Source organism: Rhipicephalus sanguineus, unplaced genomic scaffold, assembly GCF_013339695.2.
Source record: "Rhipicephalus sanguineus isolate Rsan-2018 unplaced genomic scaffold, BIME_Rsan_1.4 Seq347, whole genome shotgun sequence".
Taxonomy (NCBI): Eukaryota; Metazoa; Arthropoda; class Arachnida; order Ixodida; family Ixodidae; genus Rhipicephalus; species Rhipicephalus sanguineus.
In genome coordinates this window covers 12942-35034 of record NW_023615064.1, presented here as the reverse complement: position 1 = coordinate 35034, position 22093 = coordinate 12942, and the positions used below count along the sequence as shown (strand labels likewise).

The 22093-nt window shown below is 47.0% G+C and overlaps 1 protein-coding gene across 1 annotated transcript in view; it reads right to left on the bottom strand.

Moving 5' to 3' along the window:
• LOC119377101 (uncharacterized) overlaps positions 1–22093 on the bottom strand; it is a 133772-nt gene that overhangs the window by 102181 nt on the left and 9498 nt on the right. The window contains exons 2-3 of the mRNA XM_049411536.1: positions 20840–20926; positions 12399–12556 (exon numbers count right to left, since the gene is read on the bottom strand). Coding sequence (XP_049267493.1) covers positions 12399–12457 — 59 coding nt within the window. The 5' untranslated portion in view covers positions 12458–12556; positions 20840–20926. The remainder of the gene's footprint in view (positions 1–12398; positions 12557–20839; positions 20927–22093) is intronic.

The window sequence follows — 22093 nt, the reverse complement described above, 5'->3', positions numbered from 1 at the left end:
GTGACCCGTGCCTCGCCGACCAATAGCCCTTCTTCCCCCTCCATAAAACCACCTGCAATAAACGCGGGAGAGCAGTCACCGTCAGTCTCGCCGAAGCTTGGTCTACGAATCGTCACTCTATGCCTTCCGTAGCTCGGCCTCTCTGCCGGCCTGCCGCGAGGTTACGCCGCGCTCCTGCCCTACACAACAAGTGCAAAAGAGTGGACAACACCTCTCTGACACGAAACAAAAGGGTTTCCTTGTTTTGCGACACATCAAAAACGGACCGATTGCCTGACAAAGCTTCGAAAGTTTATTCGGTGCGAGAAAAACCACGTGTATGTTTGCCTCACTGGCTATCTTCTGCGACGGTGTGACATGTCATGTACGTAAGGGATGACAGACAGGCTTTGTTGGCTTATGTTGTGATCACTCGTGCCACCTGAAGATTTATGCATGTTCTGTTTGACTGTCCCTAAAGGTCCTGCCGCTACTAAAGTGGTGACATGCTGTGAGTAGCCTCCTATTATCAAATGATTTGTTTGGATGAGAAAACTGGCCTCACATGCGTGCGTAGAGGACTTGCTTAAAGCATTTCTTAGGGCGAGTTTGGTGGTTTAACAACCTTGCAGGAGCCTGATGAGAAAGGCTTGCTACTGTGTGGTTTGTTTGCCAGCAGATGTGCTCGAATGTGCACGTATGCCTTAGGTCAAGAAACCTGAAGGAGTCTTTCCCTAGTGCTTCATGTGTGGTTAGCACTGGATTTAAACACCCAGTGAACATTTCAAAAGTTCGAGAGTGGGAGCTTCTTACATGAGCACAGCATCTACTGACCTAATGGAAAAAGAGTATGTATTCTTAAAGGGACACTAAAGGCAAATATTAAGTCGACGTTGATTGTTGAAATAGCAGTCCAGAAACCTCGTAGCGCTGCTTTTGTGCCAAGGAAGTGCTTATTTTGAAATAAAATCACGTTTTTAGTGGTCCGCATCGCGTTAGCGCGCTTCAAATCTCCCGCCTGAAAATACGACTCTCATAGCACTGCTGCCGTGCCCAACGTTGCCCGCTTTTACTGCCGCGGCCGCCGGACACTAGTAGCAGTCAAGCGGATGTAGAGGGACCCACAGTAGCAACAACGGCGCTGCGGCAAAGACTGCTAGCTTGCTCGGATGGGCACATTCAAAGCGTCACAAGTTGCGGTTGGTCTCGTAATCCTCAGTACAAAAGTGTGCAGCGAGCACACACGCAGAGGTTGACTGTTTAGCACACTGGCGCAATGGCATGACACTAAGCCACTTCGAGGTAAGGGTTCATTCCGCGGCACCCAGTGAAAAAACACCGGTTTCCTTGCTGCAGCGCTGGCGTTGTGCACATTCGGGCACGGCAGTATCACACGCATGTGGCATTTTTGTCTAACTTCCTGTCAGAGCGACTTTCACGAGGCGCGCAAAACACGCACGGCAGTATGCGATCCCGAAACTACCACTGAGGACGGGCGAGGCGCAGTTTGGCGAAAACGAACCTTTGACCACGCGCGCCGTCCCCATGGCAACGCCACGGGAGGTTTTGTTTTCCATGAATCAAGCGGGGAAAACGAACAAACAGCTTTTATTACGTCTTTGATGCTGGAATGTTTTTTTTTACTGCTGCTAGTTTGATTACTAGTGATTTATTGTAGGCCGACTTCCCTACGTCATCGGGATCACTTCGAAAATGTCCCACTCGTGGCGCTCATCATGGATACATTTAGCTAACCCTTTACTGCCGGTTGTCGCGAATTCGCGACATACCGAAAGACGCCGATTAAGTAACACACGAGACGCGTCGATGCCTTCACGGCGGCTGTCATGTATTTGCGGTGAATGTAGCTTTCAGCACGAGACACTAACGCCATTGCTGTAAGGTATTGCAAGCTGGAACCCAGTGTTGTTATCAGTTGCGGAAAGCGCGAAGCACGTGGAACAGCTATCCCTTCTTCGTTGTTTTCTGCCCCGAGGGATGTGTGTACATCTGCTCTAAAAATTTTTTCGATGTGCACGCATACAAGAGGTTGCACACGACCATGTCACGTTGTTTGAAGTACGTTATTTCCTGTGCTATTCTCGCTTCTGTGGATGTCGCGAATTCGCGACATCCGGCATTTGAGCCAATCAGTATGACTGCCGGTATGTCAAATTTCATGATGTACTTCCGCTCATTTCATGAAAAAAAAAAAAGGCTCCGCACGCGCTTGCCACCTGAAGATACATGCGACGACAGCAGTTTCACTAACAGCGAAGACGGCAATGTCGATCCCGATCCTCGTGCACAAGCACGAGTGTCTTCATCAGGCAGTGAGGATGAAGACGAAGATGTGGTAGACCAGCCAAGCTAGTGCCTCTCTAAAACATGCAGTGCGGTGGAAAAAAAGACTGTCAAGAACAGCGGGAAATGCGACACTGCAAAGCCACTCATCCTCGATGTGAAACTGTTCGAGCTCCTATTCAATATTTCAAGGAATTTTTATGACACCTCCACGGAATACATCGTTCAGCAGAGCAATCTGTTGCGACACCGAAAAACCCGAACAAGGACTGGCTCTATCTCGTGGTGAGCTAGATATTTCTCGGTGCCGTCACCTTCATGTCATTCTGTCGGCTCCCAAGAATTCGGCTATACTGGGCACATACTAGGGCACACACGACGGCCGACACGATGTCACGTGATTGGTAGGAGGCAATAAAGTCAAACTTGCATTTAACAAGAATGACGACGCCAAGTTACGTCGCCATGAACAGATCCGCTTCATGGATGCGGCGATGCCATACTAGCGTTGCATTGAATATTGAGCTACTATTGGCTTAAGTGCCGGTTGTCGCGAATTCGCGACATACCTAAAAGTATGCATTAAAATTGCATTTTGGATAATACAACTGCTGATTTAAGTTAAGGTTGCTATTTAAAGCAGAAAAATGAAAAACAAATTTTTTTCTTCGGCGCTTTCGTAATTCAGGCATTAAAGGGTTAATTTCTCGGTAAGTAGGGCACTGCTGTTGATAATATTGCCGTTTTAGAAGTTGTCATACATTGGGCTTTCACTCTGACAAAAATTGTTATTTGCCTTTAGTGTCCCTTTAAGCAAAGTGCAGTGGTGTGGCTCCACACGTGTGAATGTGTAGCATGTCAAATGCTTTAATCAATCTAGTCCTGCCCCTTGGTTATCGTTGCATTTGATTTTGCTTCGTTGGCCCGGCCAGGACTCTCAGCACCTTCGTGCAAGTGGCTATGTTCTGCCTCTGTTCAATGAACATTCAGTAGGAAGTAAGCGCGTCGTCACTTTCTTTGTCCATGTCTTTTCTGTGCGCTACAAGTTTCGCCATGTATTACTTACAGTTGTTTAATTAACGAGGCACAGGCTTGCGCAATAACATGCACCGAGCAAAGAACGCAGCAATGCACTCGGCCGACAGCTTCACAAGTCCCATGTGACGTCATGCCACAAAGGCCACTGCTTATTGGGAGGTCTGATGCAGGTTTCGAACGCATGAAAAAAAAAGCTGAATAATACTATACAAGGCTCCAGTAGACCTGGAAAATTCACCGTTCTGTTCTCCACATGTGCAAACACATGACACACTCAACGCTTCATAATGTTAAGGGAAGCAACTGCGTTTGAAAACGTTTTTACAATTTCTTTAGCAGTTTATATGAAACTTGCTGGCCTTGTGTTTATTCGTGTGCTGATCTTCATATATTCAACCATTTTACTAGCACAATAAGTATTTCAGAAGGACGAACAGCTAAGTCACTTGGTAACTCACCTTCGAACGGTGGTGCACAAAAAAAAAAAAGGAAAAACAAAACTGAACGAAAGCACAGGAAGAAGGAACACGGTGCTGTGTTTCTTCGTCTTCCCACGCTACCGTTCAAAGAGCGAACGTGCAGTTCTTAAGACCATTTCATGTGCCACTTGGGGAGCTACAGTTTGCCTAGACTGAGAGAGTAAATCAGCACATCAGAATGACCTGGAATGGGAACCGTATGCAATGAAAACACGAATAGGTCTTCTAAACCCATTTGAACAAAACTTACAATATGTTGAACATTCACGACTGAAATCCCAGCTTGACACAGACTTCCCTAAACTTTCTGTCGGTGTTGATGTCTGCCAAAAAGTGTCAACACCAGCTAAAGCTACTGTTGACATTTTTTTATTGCCAAAGAAGAAGTAAAGAATTTTCAAGAAAGAGAAGACTCCTGAACTTCTTATTTGGCGATAAAGAAATGTCATATGTCATGTGCATTGCCACGACGCGCTCCACTGCTGCCTCTTTGGCACACCGGTGTCACCAATTGGCATATAGTAATCAACCACCAGTCATCCCGTTCAGCAGTTGAAGCATGGACCTTGGACGAGATGCTGCTTACCGTACTTCCATCATGGACAACCAGTCAGCTGCCCATAAAGGAGCAGCGCTGTGGGCTCAGTGCCATTGCCACGGTGCAGTCCACTAATCCATTCCTCTTCATCGTGCAGGTCTGTCAACCACATCCTCTTTTCACTAAGAAAACAAGTAATTATTTTTTGTGCAAAGCCTGCAGTGCTGCTTGCACATTGCTTCTGAGTGTCTCTTTGTGATTTAATCCCTATCATTACTCTAGGGGCCTGTTCAAAGTAATCACACTCCAGATAATGCCGCTCTGCTTGCCAAACCAAAGAGCTTTTCACTGGTCAGGCTAAGACGATCACCGAGATGCCAGATCTCAAGGCCCAGCCTAAGGATACAACCGTATTACTGGACCCTTTGAATAAGATGCTGACGGACCCAGAGGGCAATTACCAAAGTCCACGTAAGTCGACATGCAAACCATACAGGCAGACAGCAATTCATAAACTGAAAGCGCATGCAGACGATGCCGAGAACCAGTCTAGGTGAAACAATTTGCTTTCTTACGGCCTTCCCAATCCGTCCGCATTAGAGTCATCAATGGGTTCAGAAGGTCACTGCTCGGATTGTCTCAATGTACGGCTCGAGACCAAGGAAATAGACTGAATGGGTCGGTGTAACTGCAAGCACCCAATTATACATTTAAGTTCCAAAAAACAAAGGAAGTCGTCTTTTCCAATGAGCATAACTTCAAAGGCATTGACTTTAGTCGATTTTTCATGAGCTGTAAGAAACACCCGTAAACACCTTGTTGCCTTCGCTAAAGACAAATCTGTGCCTTATTCCCACCATTTCAAAACACTATTTATAGGTGCAAAGTGCTACATACAGTAAAACCTCGGTGATATGATCACGGCTCACGCGAATTTCGGGGTGATATGAATTTTCCTGTGGTCCCGGCCAAATCCCATTAGCCTGCAATGTAATGGAGCACGGTTCTTGCGAACCAATTTTAACCCCACGACGTTTGATACGAACGTACACTAGCGCAAAGGTAGGAACAGGTATTGCCTGCGCGGAAGACGCAGAAACCACGTGCAAGCGCGGAAATACTGGCTGCGCGACCATCAGCGGTGCGTCGTTGTCTCCGAGATTGTGTGCACAAATCTTGGAGACCTTTAACGCTTTCGTGTTTAGATTACAGATGGCTCAAGGGGGAAGGGGTTGTCACTGGCGGCCAATGAGGACAGGCATTGCGCAGTGACATGGGCTAGCGTGGTCACGTGGTGGCGCGAGCATGCTCAGGCATGTTTGGACTCGTGGCTCATGCGGGGAAGACCAACGCATGGCTCGCACAGAGCAAAAGGGCCTGGCGGCGTAGCCACGGTAGCCGTGTCGCCGATTAACGGCAGTTCCCGGCGCTCGAGCCGCGCGGGGCCATCAACGCGCCTAGCTGGGGAACGAGGCGCCAAGGGGAGGCGCACTCGTTCACCACAGTACGCGCTCACCTGCCAATCCGATTTTGCATGGGAGACTCCCAAATTTTGAGCAACCTCCCAGTTGTGCAGGCACGGCCGTAAATCTCCCGAAACACCCCCCACCACCACCATGATAAGAAATAACAGCAACCGAGGACAGTGGGTTCTAAAATTTTCCAGCCTTCATGTATAGCGTGCAAGCGCTTCTTAAGTCACTTTGCCACAGTACTCTGGTGTCATGCGAAAACTAATATTAAAAAGGGGTTACTAGCGATCACGGGTCACAACACAGCTGGTTCATTAATTACACACACGCGCACGCACCTTATATTTTATGAGTACAAGCACGATCGCTGACATCTACTGGCAATCATTCATAGCTGTTCATGATGTCGCTGCGGCCCTGGAACAATAACTCAAACACGGTAAAAAGCAGTCACTGACCAATTCAAAAACAAAAGACGTTTTGGGTTCCGTACGGATCCCTTGTTCACAATGGAATGACGGCAGGGCAGCAGGTTCTTAAGTAGCGTTGAGCGCATGACGCAAAGTCCGGGAGTACACGGTTTAGTGTGCCAGATGATCTATTGATTGTGTCGCTTGTTGTTTGAATTATTAGTGATTCGAGATTGAGCCTCGTCGTCCTTCTTCTCCGTGGCCATGATGCACGCGTTGTCCCAGCTTATCTCGTGGCCCGTCTTCTGGGAATGCTCTGCAAGTGCATTCGTCACCGTGTGGCCCTTGGCGACGTCATTCTTGTGCTGCTTCGAAGCCTGTAGAAATTTCCGCTTTCGCCAATGCACACCGATTCGCAGTCGGCGCATGGGATCTTGTAGACCACACCAGGAAAACGTTGCCGAGGGAGAGGATCCTTCACATTTAGCAAGTCACCCTTAAGCTTGCTTGCTGGCACATGCGCGATCTGGACACCACTTTTCTAAACACGCGAGCTAGGGCTTCGCTTACCCTTGAATGTACGGAATCGCTGCGCGCTGGCGTGTTGATGCTGTATTATCAATGGCTTGACTGTTTTCCTGCTGGTTATGCATGATGAACTCAGTTGCCTTTTTAATAAAATGCTTAGGATATCCATTCCTGATGAGGTCATTTTCAATGGTCCGGAGCTCCTCCTGCAGGTTTCTTGCATCGGAACAGGTGCGAATGGCTCGTTGAACTAACGAAGTCGTGTGTGCTGTTGAAAACGCTATTGGCCTACTTGAAGAGATATGAACGAGACGAAGTCCGCACGAGAGCTGTAGGCATACTATCGAGGATTCGCAAGTCTGGCAGTAGCAAGTTCTCTCGGATGTGGGAATCGAGCGCGCCCACCCCTTTGGCGCCTCGTTCCCCAGCTAGCGCGTGTGTTGGGCTCGCGCGGCTCGAGCGCCGGGGACCGCCGTTAATTGGCAGTATGGCGACCACGGCGGCAGCGCCAGGCCTCTTTGTCTGGTGCGAGCCATGCGTCGGTTTCCCGGTGCGCGGGCACGCATCCGGGCATGCCTCGACATGCTCACATGCTCACGCCACCAGCTAGCTTACGTCACTGCGCAACGCCTGTCCTCATTGGCTGCCAGTGACAACCTCCTTCCCCCTTGAGCTCGCTTCTGTCTGGCACGGGCTTGCCCGCGAGAGATGCTCTCAGGCTAGCACGAGAGGTTGACGCGCTGCTCCAGCAGGCGGCTTCTCGTTCGTCTGCTCGACTGATGCCCTTTGTGTGATGGTCGTAGCACCGCTGGCAAGCGTACTCGATCGGTCTTGCGGAGTTCCCCTTACGGCCTGCAAGCCCGTGACTGTCGTACTGTGCTGCATCTTGGGTTAATAAACCCGTGTTGTGTTACCCTGCCTCGAATCAAGCTCCTCAAGCAGATTTCGACTTGAATCCGAGTCTTCCATGGCATAAGCAAGAACAACTGAAAGAACTGCTCTGGCAATACAGGGACTGCTTCTCGTCGTCGCAAAGAATTCAACAGAACCCTGTTGCTAAGCGCCGCATTATTGACCAAGAGTATATGTGTCCCTCTGTCAGAGCCTACACCGAGTTTCTGCATGCGAACACGAGGCCATAAAACTACAAGTAGAGAAATGTTGCGTGATGAAATCATACAGCCATAGAAAAGTCCACGGGCGTCACCCGTGGTATAAGTGAAGAAAAAGGATGGATCCCAGTGATTCTGCATCAATTATCATTGTTTGAACAAGATTACAAAGAAGGACATCTACCCCCTCCCACAGATAGAAAACACATCGGCACGGCTGTGCAATGCAAGGCATTTTTCGTGAACAAACTTAAGACGGCCTATTGGCAAATGGGAGTCAACAAGAGGGACCGAGACGAAACCGCCTCCATCATGCCACACGGTTTGTGAGCTCAAGGGCTTTGTTCAGCACCTGCGACTTTCAAGAACACGGTACTGCAGGCCGAAGTGGCAGTCCTGTCTTCTCTACTCGGATGATGATGTAGTTTTTTCCGAGAACTTCGACGATCACCTTAGGCAGCTTGAGACCGTGTTACAGGTCGTTAGGTCGTCCAGACTTGCACTAAAACCTGAAAAGTGCCATTTCACATACGAAGCTACTCTTCCTGGGAAACATTGTCAGCCAGTCTGGAGTTCTCCCAGAACCTCAGAAGACTGCACACATCGCAAACTTCCCTCAGCCTGTTGACAAGAAGGCAATGCGCCGGTTTCTCAGCCTGTATGTTTATTATTGACGCTTTATGAAAAACTTCTCCCGCATCGCCGCCCCGACAATCGCGACGAAATCTGACGTCGAGTTCAAGTGGGAGACGTCACAGATCGAGGCATTTCAGGAGCTGAAATGATGCCTGCAGTCGCCACCAGTTCTTTCACATTTCGACAAGCAAGCCGAAACCGAAACTCACACCAACACAAGCAGTGCAGGGCTTGGTGCCGTGCTTGTACAGAGGAGAAATGGTCTTGAAAGGGTCACTGCTTATGCTAACCGGTTATTGTCAAAAGCCAAGCCAACTAGTATTCCATGACAGAAAAGGAACTATACAGCAGGCCTTTCAAAGAGGTAAGTGGCCCTCACACCTTGTGGTGGCTGTCAAACCTAAAGGACAATCCAGGTTGTCCCGCACAGTGGAAACTCAGACTTCAAGAATTCGAAGGCACTGTTGCGTACAAGTCTGGACAGAAACACTCAGATGCCGCCTGCTTGTCCTGCGCCCCTATTGATCTGCCACCTCAAGACGAACAAGATGAACTCCTTTCTGGGAACTTAAACCCAAGACGGCTACAACGAGTAGCAGTGCAGCGACCCAGCACTGATCAGCCTCCTGGAGTACTTGGAAGGCAAGACCCTCGTTGCTCCGAGGGTACAGTAAAACCTCGTTAACCCGGATCTCACGGGACCGGCGAAAATGTCCGAGTGAACCGAATTCCGGATTATCGAATGGTACACGAAAACAAAAGGAAAATGTACTCGGCACAGACAAACCTTTATTTCATGAAAAACTGCGTTATTTTGTCTGCCTCGTCGTCGGAATTTGTGCTAGAATGATCTCGAAAATTTTGCTTCGTTCTTCACATAGTTGCTTAAGGTGCTTATCTTAATGTCATACTTTTTCATTATCTCCTGCTGAGAAACACATGCGTTCATGTCTTTCAATATCATCACCTTCTTTGTAGATCATCTGCTGGCTGCTGTGGCCGCTTCACTCCGGTGACGGTTGCCACCACCATGAAACGTGACGGCGGTGGCAACGTGCATAAGTACAGCCGGAGAACGCAACGTGCACGAGCTTGCACGCTACGTGCAAAGTCACAACACAAAGAAACCAGCAGCATAGGCATAGCGAGCAGCAGTGGTGGTGACAGCGCAAACCGTCCCGTTGTCCATGCGTTCCGCTTTTAATAGACACTGGATGCGCCGGTGGCCCAAGCACTTCCGTCGGTGGTGACTAGCGCCACCTAGCCACTTTCCCCTCATATCACCATGACCATATTCTGCTGCAGTTGTTTGTTCAGTTTCTCCAAAACCCTGGTTCCGTCATTGGTTACAGCAAGCAGTGCTTGAGCCTCCAAGCTGCTCAGATAGCACGACTCAAAGCATGGAGTCCCGAAAGCCCTCTCTGGAGTTGTCCGAGTTAACCGGTGCACGGCTAAATCCCTTCCGAATTAATGAGCATTTGACACCATTGAAGTATACACAATTTTGCCGGGACCACGCCGGAGTCCGAGTTAACCGAATTTCCGAGTTAACAAGATCCGGATATAAACGAGGTTTTACCTGTATTCAGATAATTCCGACGTATTCAGATTGTGCATTGCCTTCTTTTTCTACGAGCGGTTGTGCTGTAAAGACCTTCTTGACAGCTTGTGCAAACTACCTTCTCTTCGTGCCCTTGGCACTGCGTCCAAAAGTTTTCCAGGCTCTGCATGATGACCCGACCGCTGGACACCTTGGATTCTCGCGTACGTTCACAAGAATTGTTAAGAAAATATTACTGGCCTCACCTCACTGCCGACGTCACCCAGTACGTAAGGACTTGCCGAGACCGTCTGCGACAGACGACTGTCACCGACTAGGCCAGCTGGACTTCTGCAGACCACTGAGCTACCTCACTGCCGCTCCAGCAAATCGGACGACTTACTGGGGCCATTCCCGATGTTGACTTCCGAAATAAATAGATCGTCACAGCTACCGACTACTCACCAGCCACGCGGAACAGAGCCATGCCTAAAGGCAGTACCACCAAGGTAGCCAAGTTCGTTGAGAACATTGTCCTGCGTCCTCACGCCCCAGAGGTCCTCATCACTGACAGAAAAACAGTAATTACTGCTGACCTAACTCAGGTGATCTTAAGATACAGCCAGACGGGCACCACTGGATCACTGCCTCACCACCCACAGACCCAATGGCCTCACCGAGCGTGTAAGTAAGACCAATCGCCGGCATGCTGGCCATGTCTGGTGGACATCGAACACACGACGTGGTGATGCCATCTTCTATCTGCGATGTGACCTTCACGTACAACCCAGCCGTGCAAGAAATGATGCTGTGACAACATACAAGCTGGTCGACGGAAGGAACCTGGCCTATGACGCTCGACGCGATGCTGCCGAACATCACCGACGAGAAAATCTTCGCATTGCTACTACTTGCAACGTGCCAAAGAAGCCCGACAGCTCGCTCGCCTTGTATCAAGAACCACCAGAGGGTCGACAAGCTGCCGTTACAATCTTTGACGCCGCTTCGTGGAAATACCAGCCCAGCGACCGTTTTGGGGGTGGACTTTGATACGCCAGCGTGGACTCGGTGAAAAACTTGTTTGGATAATACTTCGGGCCATGTAAGGTGCTGCGGATGTGTCCAGCGCTCAGGACTACGAGCTCATACTGAACGGCATTTACGAACTCTCAGTGCGCTGCACAAGACCTGAAGTCTTTTTAAGCATCGGAAATATGCTTTTTCTGAAGGGCGCTTCTTTTTTATCTTGATGCCAGCGGCCTTGCTGCACATTGCAGTGTCGCAAAATAAAGCAGTTCATCTTTACTGTTTGCGTTTTGCTTTCTTCACTGCCAGAAGCACACGATAGACAGACAGTACACGAGCATATGTGTACACGCCCTTTATGCAATGCCCTTGTTGTGCTTTTAGGGTAAAAAATAAATTAAATGAAACATAGATTCACTTGCAAATGTTGAAACATATCGATGTTTGAAATGGGGTTTAGTACGCCCATTCTGGTTATACCACACAGAGTTCTCATTCCAGATTTATTTACTTGGCGACTCTCTCAATTTTAAAAACTCTTGCACATGAAATGTTTGAAAAGCACATGAAATGTTTGATATTTAAAAAAACTGCACAATATACAAGAAAAATAATTGCATACATGAAATATTCACACAACTATACATACACTGAGCACATTCCAGCTCAATGGGTAAACAAAATAAAGAATTTTTAAGGACTTGTTTCTTTGTTTGACGCAACCTTAATGAAAACCCACAGTCAATGAAGGCAAGGAACACTCTTTTAGCTGCACTCTAGTAATTACGATACAAGCGTGAAGAAAGTAAACTCTGCTGTAACCGAAGCTGCAACCTTCAAAGCGTAGTGCAGTTGACGCAGGACACACGAGCACGTATCGGCAATCCATCCACGTGAATAAATGAAAACAAGTTGCAATATTTGAGTATGGCACCATCACTTTGGCTCCCAACATGTTATCAGGATGCTCTGAGCATGATGGTCGAATGAAGGGCATATGCATGCTGGGATTAGTTGTTGAAAGTAAAAAAACAGTGCCAAGTGTGTTTAGTGCTTCCTTGTGTCCCGTGTACTACAGCTTTATCCTAAAGAACCATGTGCCCAACTAAACACTGCTCAGACATGCAGGATGAGTCTGTATCCCATTATGGACTGCGCTTAGTTTCGCCACAGCCAGACCAACACATTTTAGCCGAAGCAAAAAATTTAGCAAGAAATAAACGAAACCTTGACAAAACAGGAGCCAGGTTTCCAATGTTGAATGACTCAAAGAAGGCAGTGGTGCCCATCGGGTCCATTGATCAGACAACACTGAGCATGCCACTGAGGCACTTACTTGGGCAAGGAGCCAATGGTGCTGCCCAGGCGCTCGCTGTCAGCCGCTAGCTTCTGCATGGTATCCACCAGAAAGAGAACACCTTGGCATTCTCGGCATGGAAGGTGCTCTCGGCCGTGAAGAAGGTCTGCAGGTTGGACACCAGGAACGGGATGCGGCTGTGCAAACACATACACTCTCAGCCAGTGTCCTTCAACAGGGGCTACCATTACGGAGCAGTCAGGCTCAAGGAGTGCTCTCACTAGTACTTTCACAGGAGCTGCACAAGCAGAGCATTCTCGAGAGTTGTCACTTTGCTTTCTGCTATATTTTCTGTCCCATCTGGTTCTTTGTTAATTTACTGTTGTGTTCCACTGAGAGAGACCACTATTTTGCAATGAAACTACAACATTCATGTAGAGCAGCGCCATGTATGCACACACTCCCACTTTACGGGGCCCCGCAGCACTTTTTGAGCATGGTCAAAAAAATGCTGCCGATCGGTAGTCGAGGCTCCTGAGAGCATGTGAGCCAAAGATTATAGCACAGCACGTGGCCTGGAATTTACAATTCATTCTCAAGGTAAGCTAGAAACCGCTCACTCTTCTCTTGACAATCCAAAATGGCCATGTCATAAAACACTTATGTAGAAAGCAGAGTGAAGATGGAGCTGGAGACAAGGAAGAAGAGGTGGCCAGGGGCACGCTCTCTCTCTATATATTTTTTTGTTTTGCTCGTCCTGACTACAATAAACCGAAGGCATGTCGGTTCTGTAGTCTCTCTGGTCCTTCTGAATCATGGTGCTGTGACCAGGATACCTGAAGAATGATGCGAAGACTTCAACCCCCTTCACAACAACGGGTTGAAGAATGGAGCAGCGGTGTCTGGCTCAGCATCGAACCGTCGCGGGGAGGACCACGACTGATGATTGTTGGCAACGCAGCTACACATGCAAGGGCCCTTTCAACATGATTTTAAGCATCAATAGAGAAGTCCCACTAAAGAAGTGAAAGACGCTTTGAGCAAATGTGATGCTTGCGAGTGAAATTGATAAGAAGATAGAAAAAGAAGCCGATGAGCACAATTAATGACGCTTCCAAACCAGATAAAGAGCATGTCACAGACGCTAAACCAAGTTAACGAACATATGGAATCACTCCTCGAACAGGAAGACGCGGAGGCAGAATTTGAAAGAGTTTTGCAATATGAGATGAAGATCATTGCAACAACGACAAAACTAGAGGAGCGCTGAAGAGAGCTGGAGCGAGCAACGCAACTAACAATGAGAACAGTGACAGACCAGGCGAGAACTGTGCAAGGTACTACCACACCTCGGACATGCAAGAGCTTGTTATGTTGCCACATCTTGAAATGATCAAGTTTGATGGGAAAAGAACAGTGTGGTCTATGTTTTGGCATCACTTCCAGACATCGGTGCACAATATAGATTGAACATGCCAAAGGGTCAGAAATTTAACTACCTTCTGGCGTCACTCAGCGGAGAGGCTGCTTCTCTAGTAAAGGTTTACAGTTCTCTGATGAGAGCATGCAGTTGCTCTTCTGAAAGAAACGTTCGGGCGACAAGACAATTTAAGGGAGACATACATAAAAGAGCTAGCAAACGTAGACGCAGTGAAGAGTTCCAAAGATGTGGACGGATTGAAGAAACTATTCCAAAAGTTGCAAGTAAATACACGAGCATTGCAGTCGTGAAATATGCACTACCGGTGGACATGAGGATTGAGATGAAGATGAAAGAAATAGGGAAAGGCGCAGACAACGCTGGCGTCATCAAGAGAGCACACGTGGTTTGAAAGGAATTATGGAGTTCTTAAACATTTATATACGCAGCAGAGAAGAAACACGTGAGGAGAAAGAGGCCGAGAACCAGTCACCACGTAGTACGAGATGGACAAGAACATATACGCTTCAAAGCACCTCGATGAAAAAATGCATTTTCTGTGAGCTCACTGGACATTATGCGGAAGATTGCAGAAGAAGCATAACGATGGACCAGAAGAAAGAAGCCTTGCAGCGGGATCGAAGGTGTTTCAGATGCAATAGACTTTGCCATACGTCGAAGATATGCCATGCCAACGTACGCTGCAAGACATGCAAGGGAAGGCACGCAACATCCATGTGTCGACCACGAACATCTGGAACGTCAGCTCAACAGCCAAGCAGTGGTGGCGGACACGTACGTACAAGCACCCAACTTGATCGGTCGGATGTCAGCAAGTCCTGCAACATGCATGCACAGTAGTCTGGTGAGCACAAGTGTATACTACTGCAGACAGCCTTTCCATGGACGGAGGGAGAAGAAAGCGAGTGCTACGCACGCATTATGCTGGACAATGGGAGCCAGAGGACATTCATCCTCAAAAGATTTCGGGAAAACTAGGGTGCAAAGTAAAAAGATCCGAAAGAATCACCGTTGGATCGTTTGGAGGAGGAGAGGTGGAACTCGACTTGAAAGTCAACGTGAAGAAGGACCCTACATCGGAACACATCACTATTGAGGTGCTCGAGACAGAAGTGATATCCTGCGACATGCTACCATTGCCACCTTTGGCGATACAAGAACGAGTAAGATCTCTAGGAATTTCCTTGGCTGATGACAGTAAGAAGGCAGGCAATGACAGCGAAAATCTTGAAACTTCAATATTAATTGGAGCAGATTATTACTGGACGGTAGTCACTGGTCGCATTCGTGCGATCCAGCCGAAAGTAATGGCAATAGAAACGATGTTGGGATGGACAGTTCAAGGTCCTGTAGATCTTCATTCTGTGCCACTGAAATCATCGACGGTTGTGGTCCTCAAAGTCAGTGCCAATTCTAACACGATCATCGATGAACTGCAGAAGTTCTGGGATTTGCAAAGCATGGGATTTGGAAAGCTGGGATTTGGAAAGCCAAGCGATGACAGTGTGCTGCAGTAAGTCAGAGAAACAATGGAGTTCAAGGCAGGAAAGTATCAAGTGCGGCTACCATGGAAGGAAAACGTAACGCTGGGTGACAACAAGGGAATTGCAGAGAAGAGGCTTACGCAGGTGACAAAGAAATTATGGAAGGATCGCAATGACCTTCTACGACAAAGCTATCCGAAAGTACTTGGAGAAAGAAATAGCAGAAACATCGAAGATGCTGCCGGATCAGACATACGAAACAAATTTGTCTATTATATGCCTCATCAGGCTGTGATCAAGAAAGAAAGAACAACGACAAAGATGCGGGTTGTATTTGACGCATCATCAAGCCAGAATCCAGGGGAATCACTGAATGACAACTTGGAAAATGGGCTTAACCCCGACATCACAAGTTTGCTGATGAACTTTTGACAACACAGAATTGCCATGTCATCAGACGTGGAAAAAGCGTTCCTGCAGATAGCGATACAAGAAAATTACCAAGATGCACTGAGATTTCTGTGGAGGGAAGAAATACCCAGCGAAGCTATGCCAAGCCCAGAAATAAGAACACGGAGGATGACGAGGGTAACTTTCGGCACTACACCAAGTAGCTTTCGTCTAGCGGCCACAATTCATCGACACTTGGATGACTTGGAAGAAAAATGTCACGCAGTTGTGGTGCAACTCCGGAAAGGAATTTACGTCGACGACGTCTTACTAGGAGCCGACGAATACTTGACAGCTGCTAAACTGTACAAAGAAGCAAGAGACATTTTTCGTGGTGCAGGAATGAATTTAAGGAAATGGACTTCCAATGACACCAGACTACGAAATCTATTTGACGAAGGAGAAGAATTAGATTGGAGAATTGGAAAAGAGGGACAAATCAAGGTTTTGGGATTGAAATGGCATTTTGTTGACGACTTGCTGAGCCTCCCAGACACTATGTGGCGAAAGGACGTGGATACAAGACAACTTTCAAAACGTCAGGTCTTGCAAGCTACGGCAAGGCTATACGACCCTTGAGGTTTTTCGATGCCATTTTGTCTTAGATGTCGATGCAGAAGATTTGGAGAGAAAACCTAAAATGGGACGACCCGTCACCAAGCCAGCACCAATCAGCGTCAAAGGATTGGGCACAGGAGCTGGATAACTTCCCTATTAACAGATGCTATGACTAGTACAACAGGCAAGCTGAGGTGAAAGCATCAACTGTACAGAGCAGCAGCATACCTTGTAACAGAATACTCAGGTGGAAGCAATAAAGCTAGTTTACTCATCGCAAAAGGTAGAGTCACTCCAATCAAAAAGATTACACTGGCAAGAATGGAGTTGTTGGCCGCCACGGTATCAGTCCGATTGGCCAGTCATTAACTGAGAATTTCATCAGGAAAGTAAGAAGCGTGAGACTCTGGACTGACTCTCAAATTGTGCTTTGCTGGATGAAGTCCAGCAAGACGAAAGATCTGTTATTCGCAGCCGCACAGCAGAAATCAAGAATAAGTCCAACGAGAGTCAATGGGGTTATGTTAAAAGTGATAAAAATCCTGCGGATTTGATGACAAGGGGTGTGAAGATGAAACATTTACTGAACAGTGAATTATGGTGGAAAGGCCCCACGTGGATCGAGAATGAAAAACAAAGGCCTGATAACGACATCGTGCTAGAATCGGACAATGATGACAACGAACACGACAAAGAGATCGTGGCAAGCCTAACTGCCACCACGAGTCAAGAAAAAAATAATCGATGTTAGCAGGTTCGGATCGTATCAAAAGGCATTGCGATGTGCTACATTGGAAATCTAAGAAGAGAAGCGAAAACAGGTTCGCCAACAGGAGAACAATTGGACAAGGCAGAGTTGGTGATGATAAAGCAGGACCAGAACACGTTACAAAAACGCAGTGACACGAATAAATGACAAGATGAAACTGTACAGCACAGACATCTTCAAAGACAATCGAGGCGCCCTCAGAGGGAGGCTTCAACGGAGTGGTTGATGTAGGCCTGTGCGAACATTCGAGCACTGCGAATATTCGAACGAATCGAATTTGCTTCGATTCAAATTTAAATTATTGGAAATTTCGAGGTATTCGAAATGAACGAATAGGTGTATATTAGTCCGCATGTAACCCCACTGTAAAGGTGGTTTCACTGCAGTACTGGGGTGCTATGCCGTGAATACACCTTTCCAGGCAAAATCCGCATGCCACGAAGCTCTACTTCAAGGTTAAATGAACATATTACCCTCACATCGCTTTCATAATTTTTAAGTTTGAAAGCTTGTTATACTGGCTTATATTCATAGTCATATTAGTACTTAAGGGATCACTTCATGGGGCAATATACATACAATGTTCCATCTATTCAACATTTACAGAATCCGTATCATCACTAATGGTTCATTCCAATTGAATGCATTCACACTTCTACATGACAACTCTATTCTACCCATTTTTGGTTTGTTTAAATACCATTTAAGTATTTCCTTTTTTAAATTACTTCATAATCACCTTTCTTATGCAGTTATGACGGTAGGTTACATACTAACTGCACTAGGTTTACACACAGCATCAATTTTCTGCTTCCTCACTGTAGCACCGACTATGGTAACATGACCAAAAATTTACTATTCGCACAAGCCTATTATGCCTTGATGAAAGGCATCCCATTGTGTTGCCAAGAGAAAGTCGCTTGTCAAAACTCTTAGTTATTCATGTCATCAAGTTACCATGCACGGTGGCATTGCGTCAACACCGACATATGTAAGGACAAAGTTTTGGACAGATGGTAAAATATGTTATAAAGAAATGCATCATTTTCCGACCAATGAAGCGAGAAATCCCAGCAGACAGGATAACGAAGACGAGGCCATTCGACATAGTTGTGTGGACTTCGCCAGACCGCTGAATGCTCGAGAGGAGAAAGGCAGCAAAATTACAAAGTTCTACGTTGTGATATTTACGTGTGCAGTAACAAGAGCTGTACAACTAGAGTTGGTCAAGAGGGTGTCATTGGAAACAGAAGAGGATTGTGTACAACTATTTATAGTGACAATGCAAGAGCCTTCGAGAAATCCGAATATTCAAGAAAAATATTAAAGATGGAAGATGAAAGGGTGCCACAGTATACCAGCAACCTGCAAGTAAAATGGAAGTTCATTGCAGAGTTAGCTCCATGGTGGGGAGGATTTTATGAAAGAGTCATCAGAAGCTTTAAGAAGAGCTCGACTTTGGATGAGCAAGAACTATGGACTGTGGTTGTTGAAGCAGAAGCAGCGATTAACAACCGGCCTCTTACTTACGTCTACGACGATCCCAACGAGCCACCACCCATTACACCGGCGGATGTTATAGGAGGCAAGCGAGAAGACAGCAAACCACGGGTGACTACAGTTGGCTGAATTGCTGGAGTAAAAGAAAAGAGGCAATGATGACATGGTGGATCAGATGGAAACAAGAGTACTCAAGGGAGCTGAAGTGTCCTAGCAGAAAAACGGCTGGTCGCACAGCTATACGAGAAGGAGATGTGCTTCTGCTTGGAGAAGCGCGTAAAGGACGCAGTGGAAACTCTGTAAAGTTGAAAAGATTTTCCCAGGCAAGGATGGACTAGTGAGGACATGTTTGCTGTGGACATCTGAAGGAAAACTGGTCAAGAGACCGATTCAGTTGCTATTTGCTCGAAGGCTGCTTTGGTGGAATCTCGCCGGCGGGAAAATGCAGAAAAGACATTGAGACGGGGCTGGAGGCAAGGAAGAGGAGGTGGGCCAGGGGCAACGCTCTACATATTTCTGTTTTTGTTTTGCTCGTTCTGACAACAATAAGCCAAAGACTTATCGGTTCTGCGGTTTCCCTGGTCCTCTGAATCAACACAGCCATTGGGTGGTTGGAGCATCGTGAGCTGCCTAGTGCCACAGGTGGCCACCACGTGCTCGCGCGCGCTCACAATCACATCGAAAGTAAGCCTACATTCGAAGAAAAAAGAAAAAGGAAAGAAAGCGCTCAAGGTCAGAGCAAACAGACGTAGTAGCTCCCTCGCTGGTACCGACCTTGCTAAAGCGTGACTCCACTTGACAGATTCTAAACATATCTGAGGCCATCGATTTGTGGCTCCTTTAATGAAGTCATCGATGTCTACTTGAAAAGTCTTGCAGGACCCGATCAATCTGAAGCGTAAGTGATGACTGAGCAGACACAGTACACGAACTTGTTGGACTGTCGTGTGGACGTGCACCGGTGAGATCAATGCAAGGTGGCTCAAATATGGATGTCAGTGACTTGGCGTTTTAGTAGGGAATCAGCATGAGTAGCAGTGAATGTTAGCAAACGTCACCATGGGCCTGTGAGTATTGATTCAAGTGAGTGCCAAGGAAGGCGCATAAACGCTAGTCAATGGTGGAGGAGTGCTATGTATGGGTCTGCATGCATGAACCATTAGTATTAAATTGACCCTATGAGTTTTAAGGCCAAGTGTATGGACCAAAGTAATGCAAGTTCAGTAATGCTGATTTCTGTTGGACACCGAAGACTGCTCCACGAGGGGTAGGTGTATCCTCTGCCAAAGCTAGCAGAACAAAAGCAATCGGCAGAGCTTTTGTTGCCACCATGGCTACGATTGCCCGACAATGTTATGCATACGTAAATTGCTGATAAGGTGGACGGGGAATAGCCCACACTACTACTGTAGCACAATGGGTAGTGCACATCCCACTAGTGACAACTTGGTCTTTTCATGAAATTTTATTTCCCTTTCTCTAAAGAGATTACTACAGCTAAATAGGTGATACATATTCCCAGTGCCTCGTGCTCAAACAGCACTGGCGATGTCACCATCTGAGTTGGGCACTGTCGTGGGAAGGCCTGCTAGCCCCTCCGTCGCACAAGGCTGAGCAGATGTCATTGCCAGAACTAGTGATGCTACCGAGGACTTCTGATTTGGAGCAATTTTTGGAACCGCAAAATTTCAATTTTGGAGCACTTTGGAGCAGCAAAAATTCCATCTAGGGCACTTTCGAGCAGATAATTTTGAATCTGGGAGCACTCAGGAGCAGCTAATTTTACACTTGGAGTGCACTAGAGAAGCAAATTGCACTAACATTCAAGCACCTGAATAATTATTATGGGGCTCTTCTGAAGAGCTAGAAATATTTCGATTCATTGCAATCTCATGGAAAAAATCATCTCAGGAGAACTCCACATGTAACTCGATAATGCAAAAATAAGGGCTCATGCAGTTGAGTGTTGTGGATTAACCTCTTCAGTGATTATTATTGCGATAGCAATTATATGGACAGTCTCGACGGGTTTTTTCCATCGCTGTTGCCATCATGTCCTTCCGGTATGAAGTCCAAATTGAAAGATCCCCCTGCGCACTGCATGTTCTATCGTGGATAAAAGCGCGCGAGCGGGGTGACGAACGCGGCGGAAGCAGAGAACAAACGAGCCGGCCCATTTCTGTCACTCGGAGGGTGCATGCGATAACACCACCCACTCGGGAGGCCTGCCGTCAAAGCAGACAAGCGTATAATAAATGAAAAGAGAATGTTGTCTCACCTTTCATAGAGTGTCGGCAGTTTCCTCATGGAGTTCATTGTTGATTACTTCGTACATCTGCTTAGCTTCCTCCAATTCTTCTCGTGCCTGGCAAACAGAAGTGCGTTACACTCAAGCACGGCCAACAAATTAGGTTCCCACGAAATTCAAAGCATGTCTATCAGAGACATAATGCTAAAGAAGATATTGAAGGAAGTAAATAAAGACCCCAGGTAAAAAAACAAAGTTCGGTGAAAGATTCGACTGACATACCACTTAAACCAATGAAGGCAAGTTCGTCGTTATGAAATTCCTTTACTGCGGTCAAAAGGTGATTATGGGGGAGAGAATAAAAAGGTCCTCGACATCAATGCTTACGGCGTCACAATTAACAGGGTTGTCATCACGCAGGAACTGCACAATCATTTCCGAGTTTGAGATAATGTAGGGATCATCTATATGGAGAGACGATAGGCAAGTCTGCAAAAAACCACACACACAATGCTGCCACGTGTCGCGTTCCGTGATTATTGCACGAAAAGGCATACCAATCTTGTGCGTTTTTGCTGTGTAAAATACTTCAAGCTGCAATTTGTTCGCCCTTTTTACAGACTGTGCAAGTTTGTGCAAGTTCGATCTAGCAACAAGGCAACAGCTTGTTTTTTCCTTTCCGTTGGCTTGATTGACGTAGTCCGGAAATTCTTTTCGCACAGCTTGTAATGCCTTTTCGCTATACATGACTTCCGGATAGAACAACGAACTGCCCCTCCTTGTCAGAAACAAGTAATCTAAGTTCATTGTAGCCAAAAAATCTACCATTCCTTTCCAGTTAAACGTCGACGCTGGCCGACCTGGCGTCCTACCCATAGCATCCATGCAGTCTCCAATACAGTGCTGTTTTTCATACTCAGGTACATGACGGGAAATATCGTGCATCAGACTGACCTTTTCGACATTCGACAGACGAGGCTCAAAAGCAAACTGGGGCCTAACTCAAGAACCTGTCTATGTCGGTCCGGAAGACGCACTTCCCCCAACGTGACAACATGCCCATTTGTAGCGGCAGTCCTTCACAAGGAGGCAACGTTGGGCGGCACTATATTCCAGAGCGCCTCAGTGGCTTGGTCGGCGGTGACACACCAATGTCGGTGGAGTCGATTCCATGTCATAACGACGAACTTGCCTTCATTGGTTTAAGTGGTATGTCAGTTGAATCTTTCACCAAACTTTTGTTTTTTTTACCTGGGGTCTTTATTTATTTCCTTCAAAGGTGAA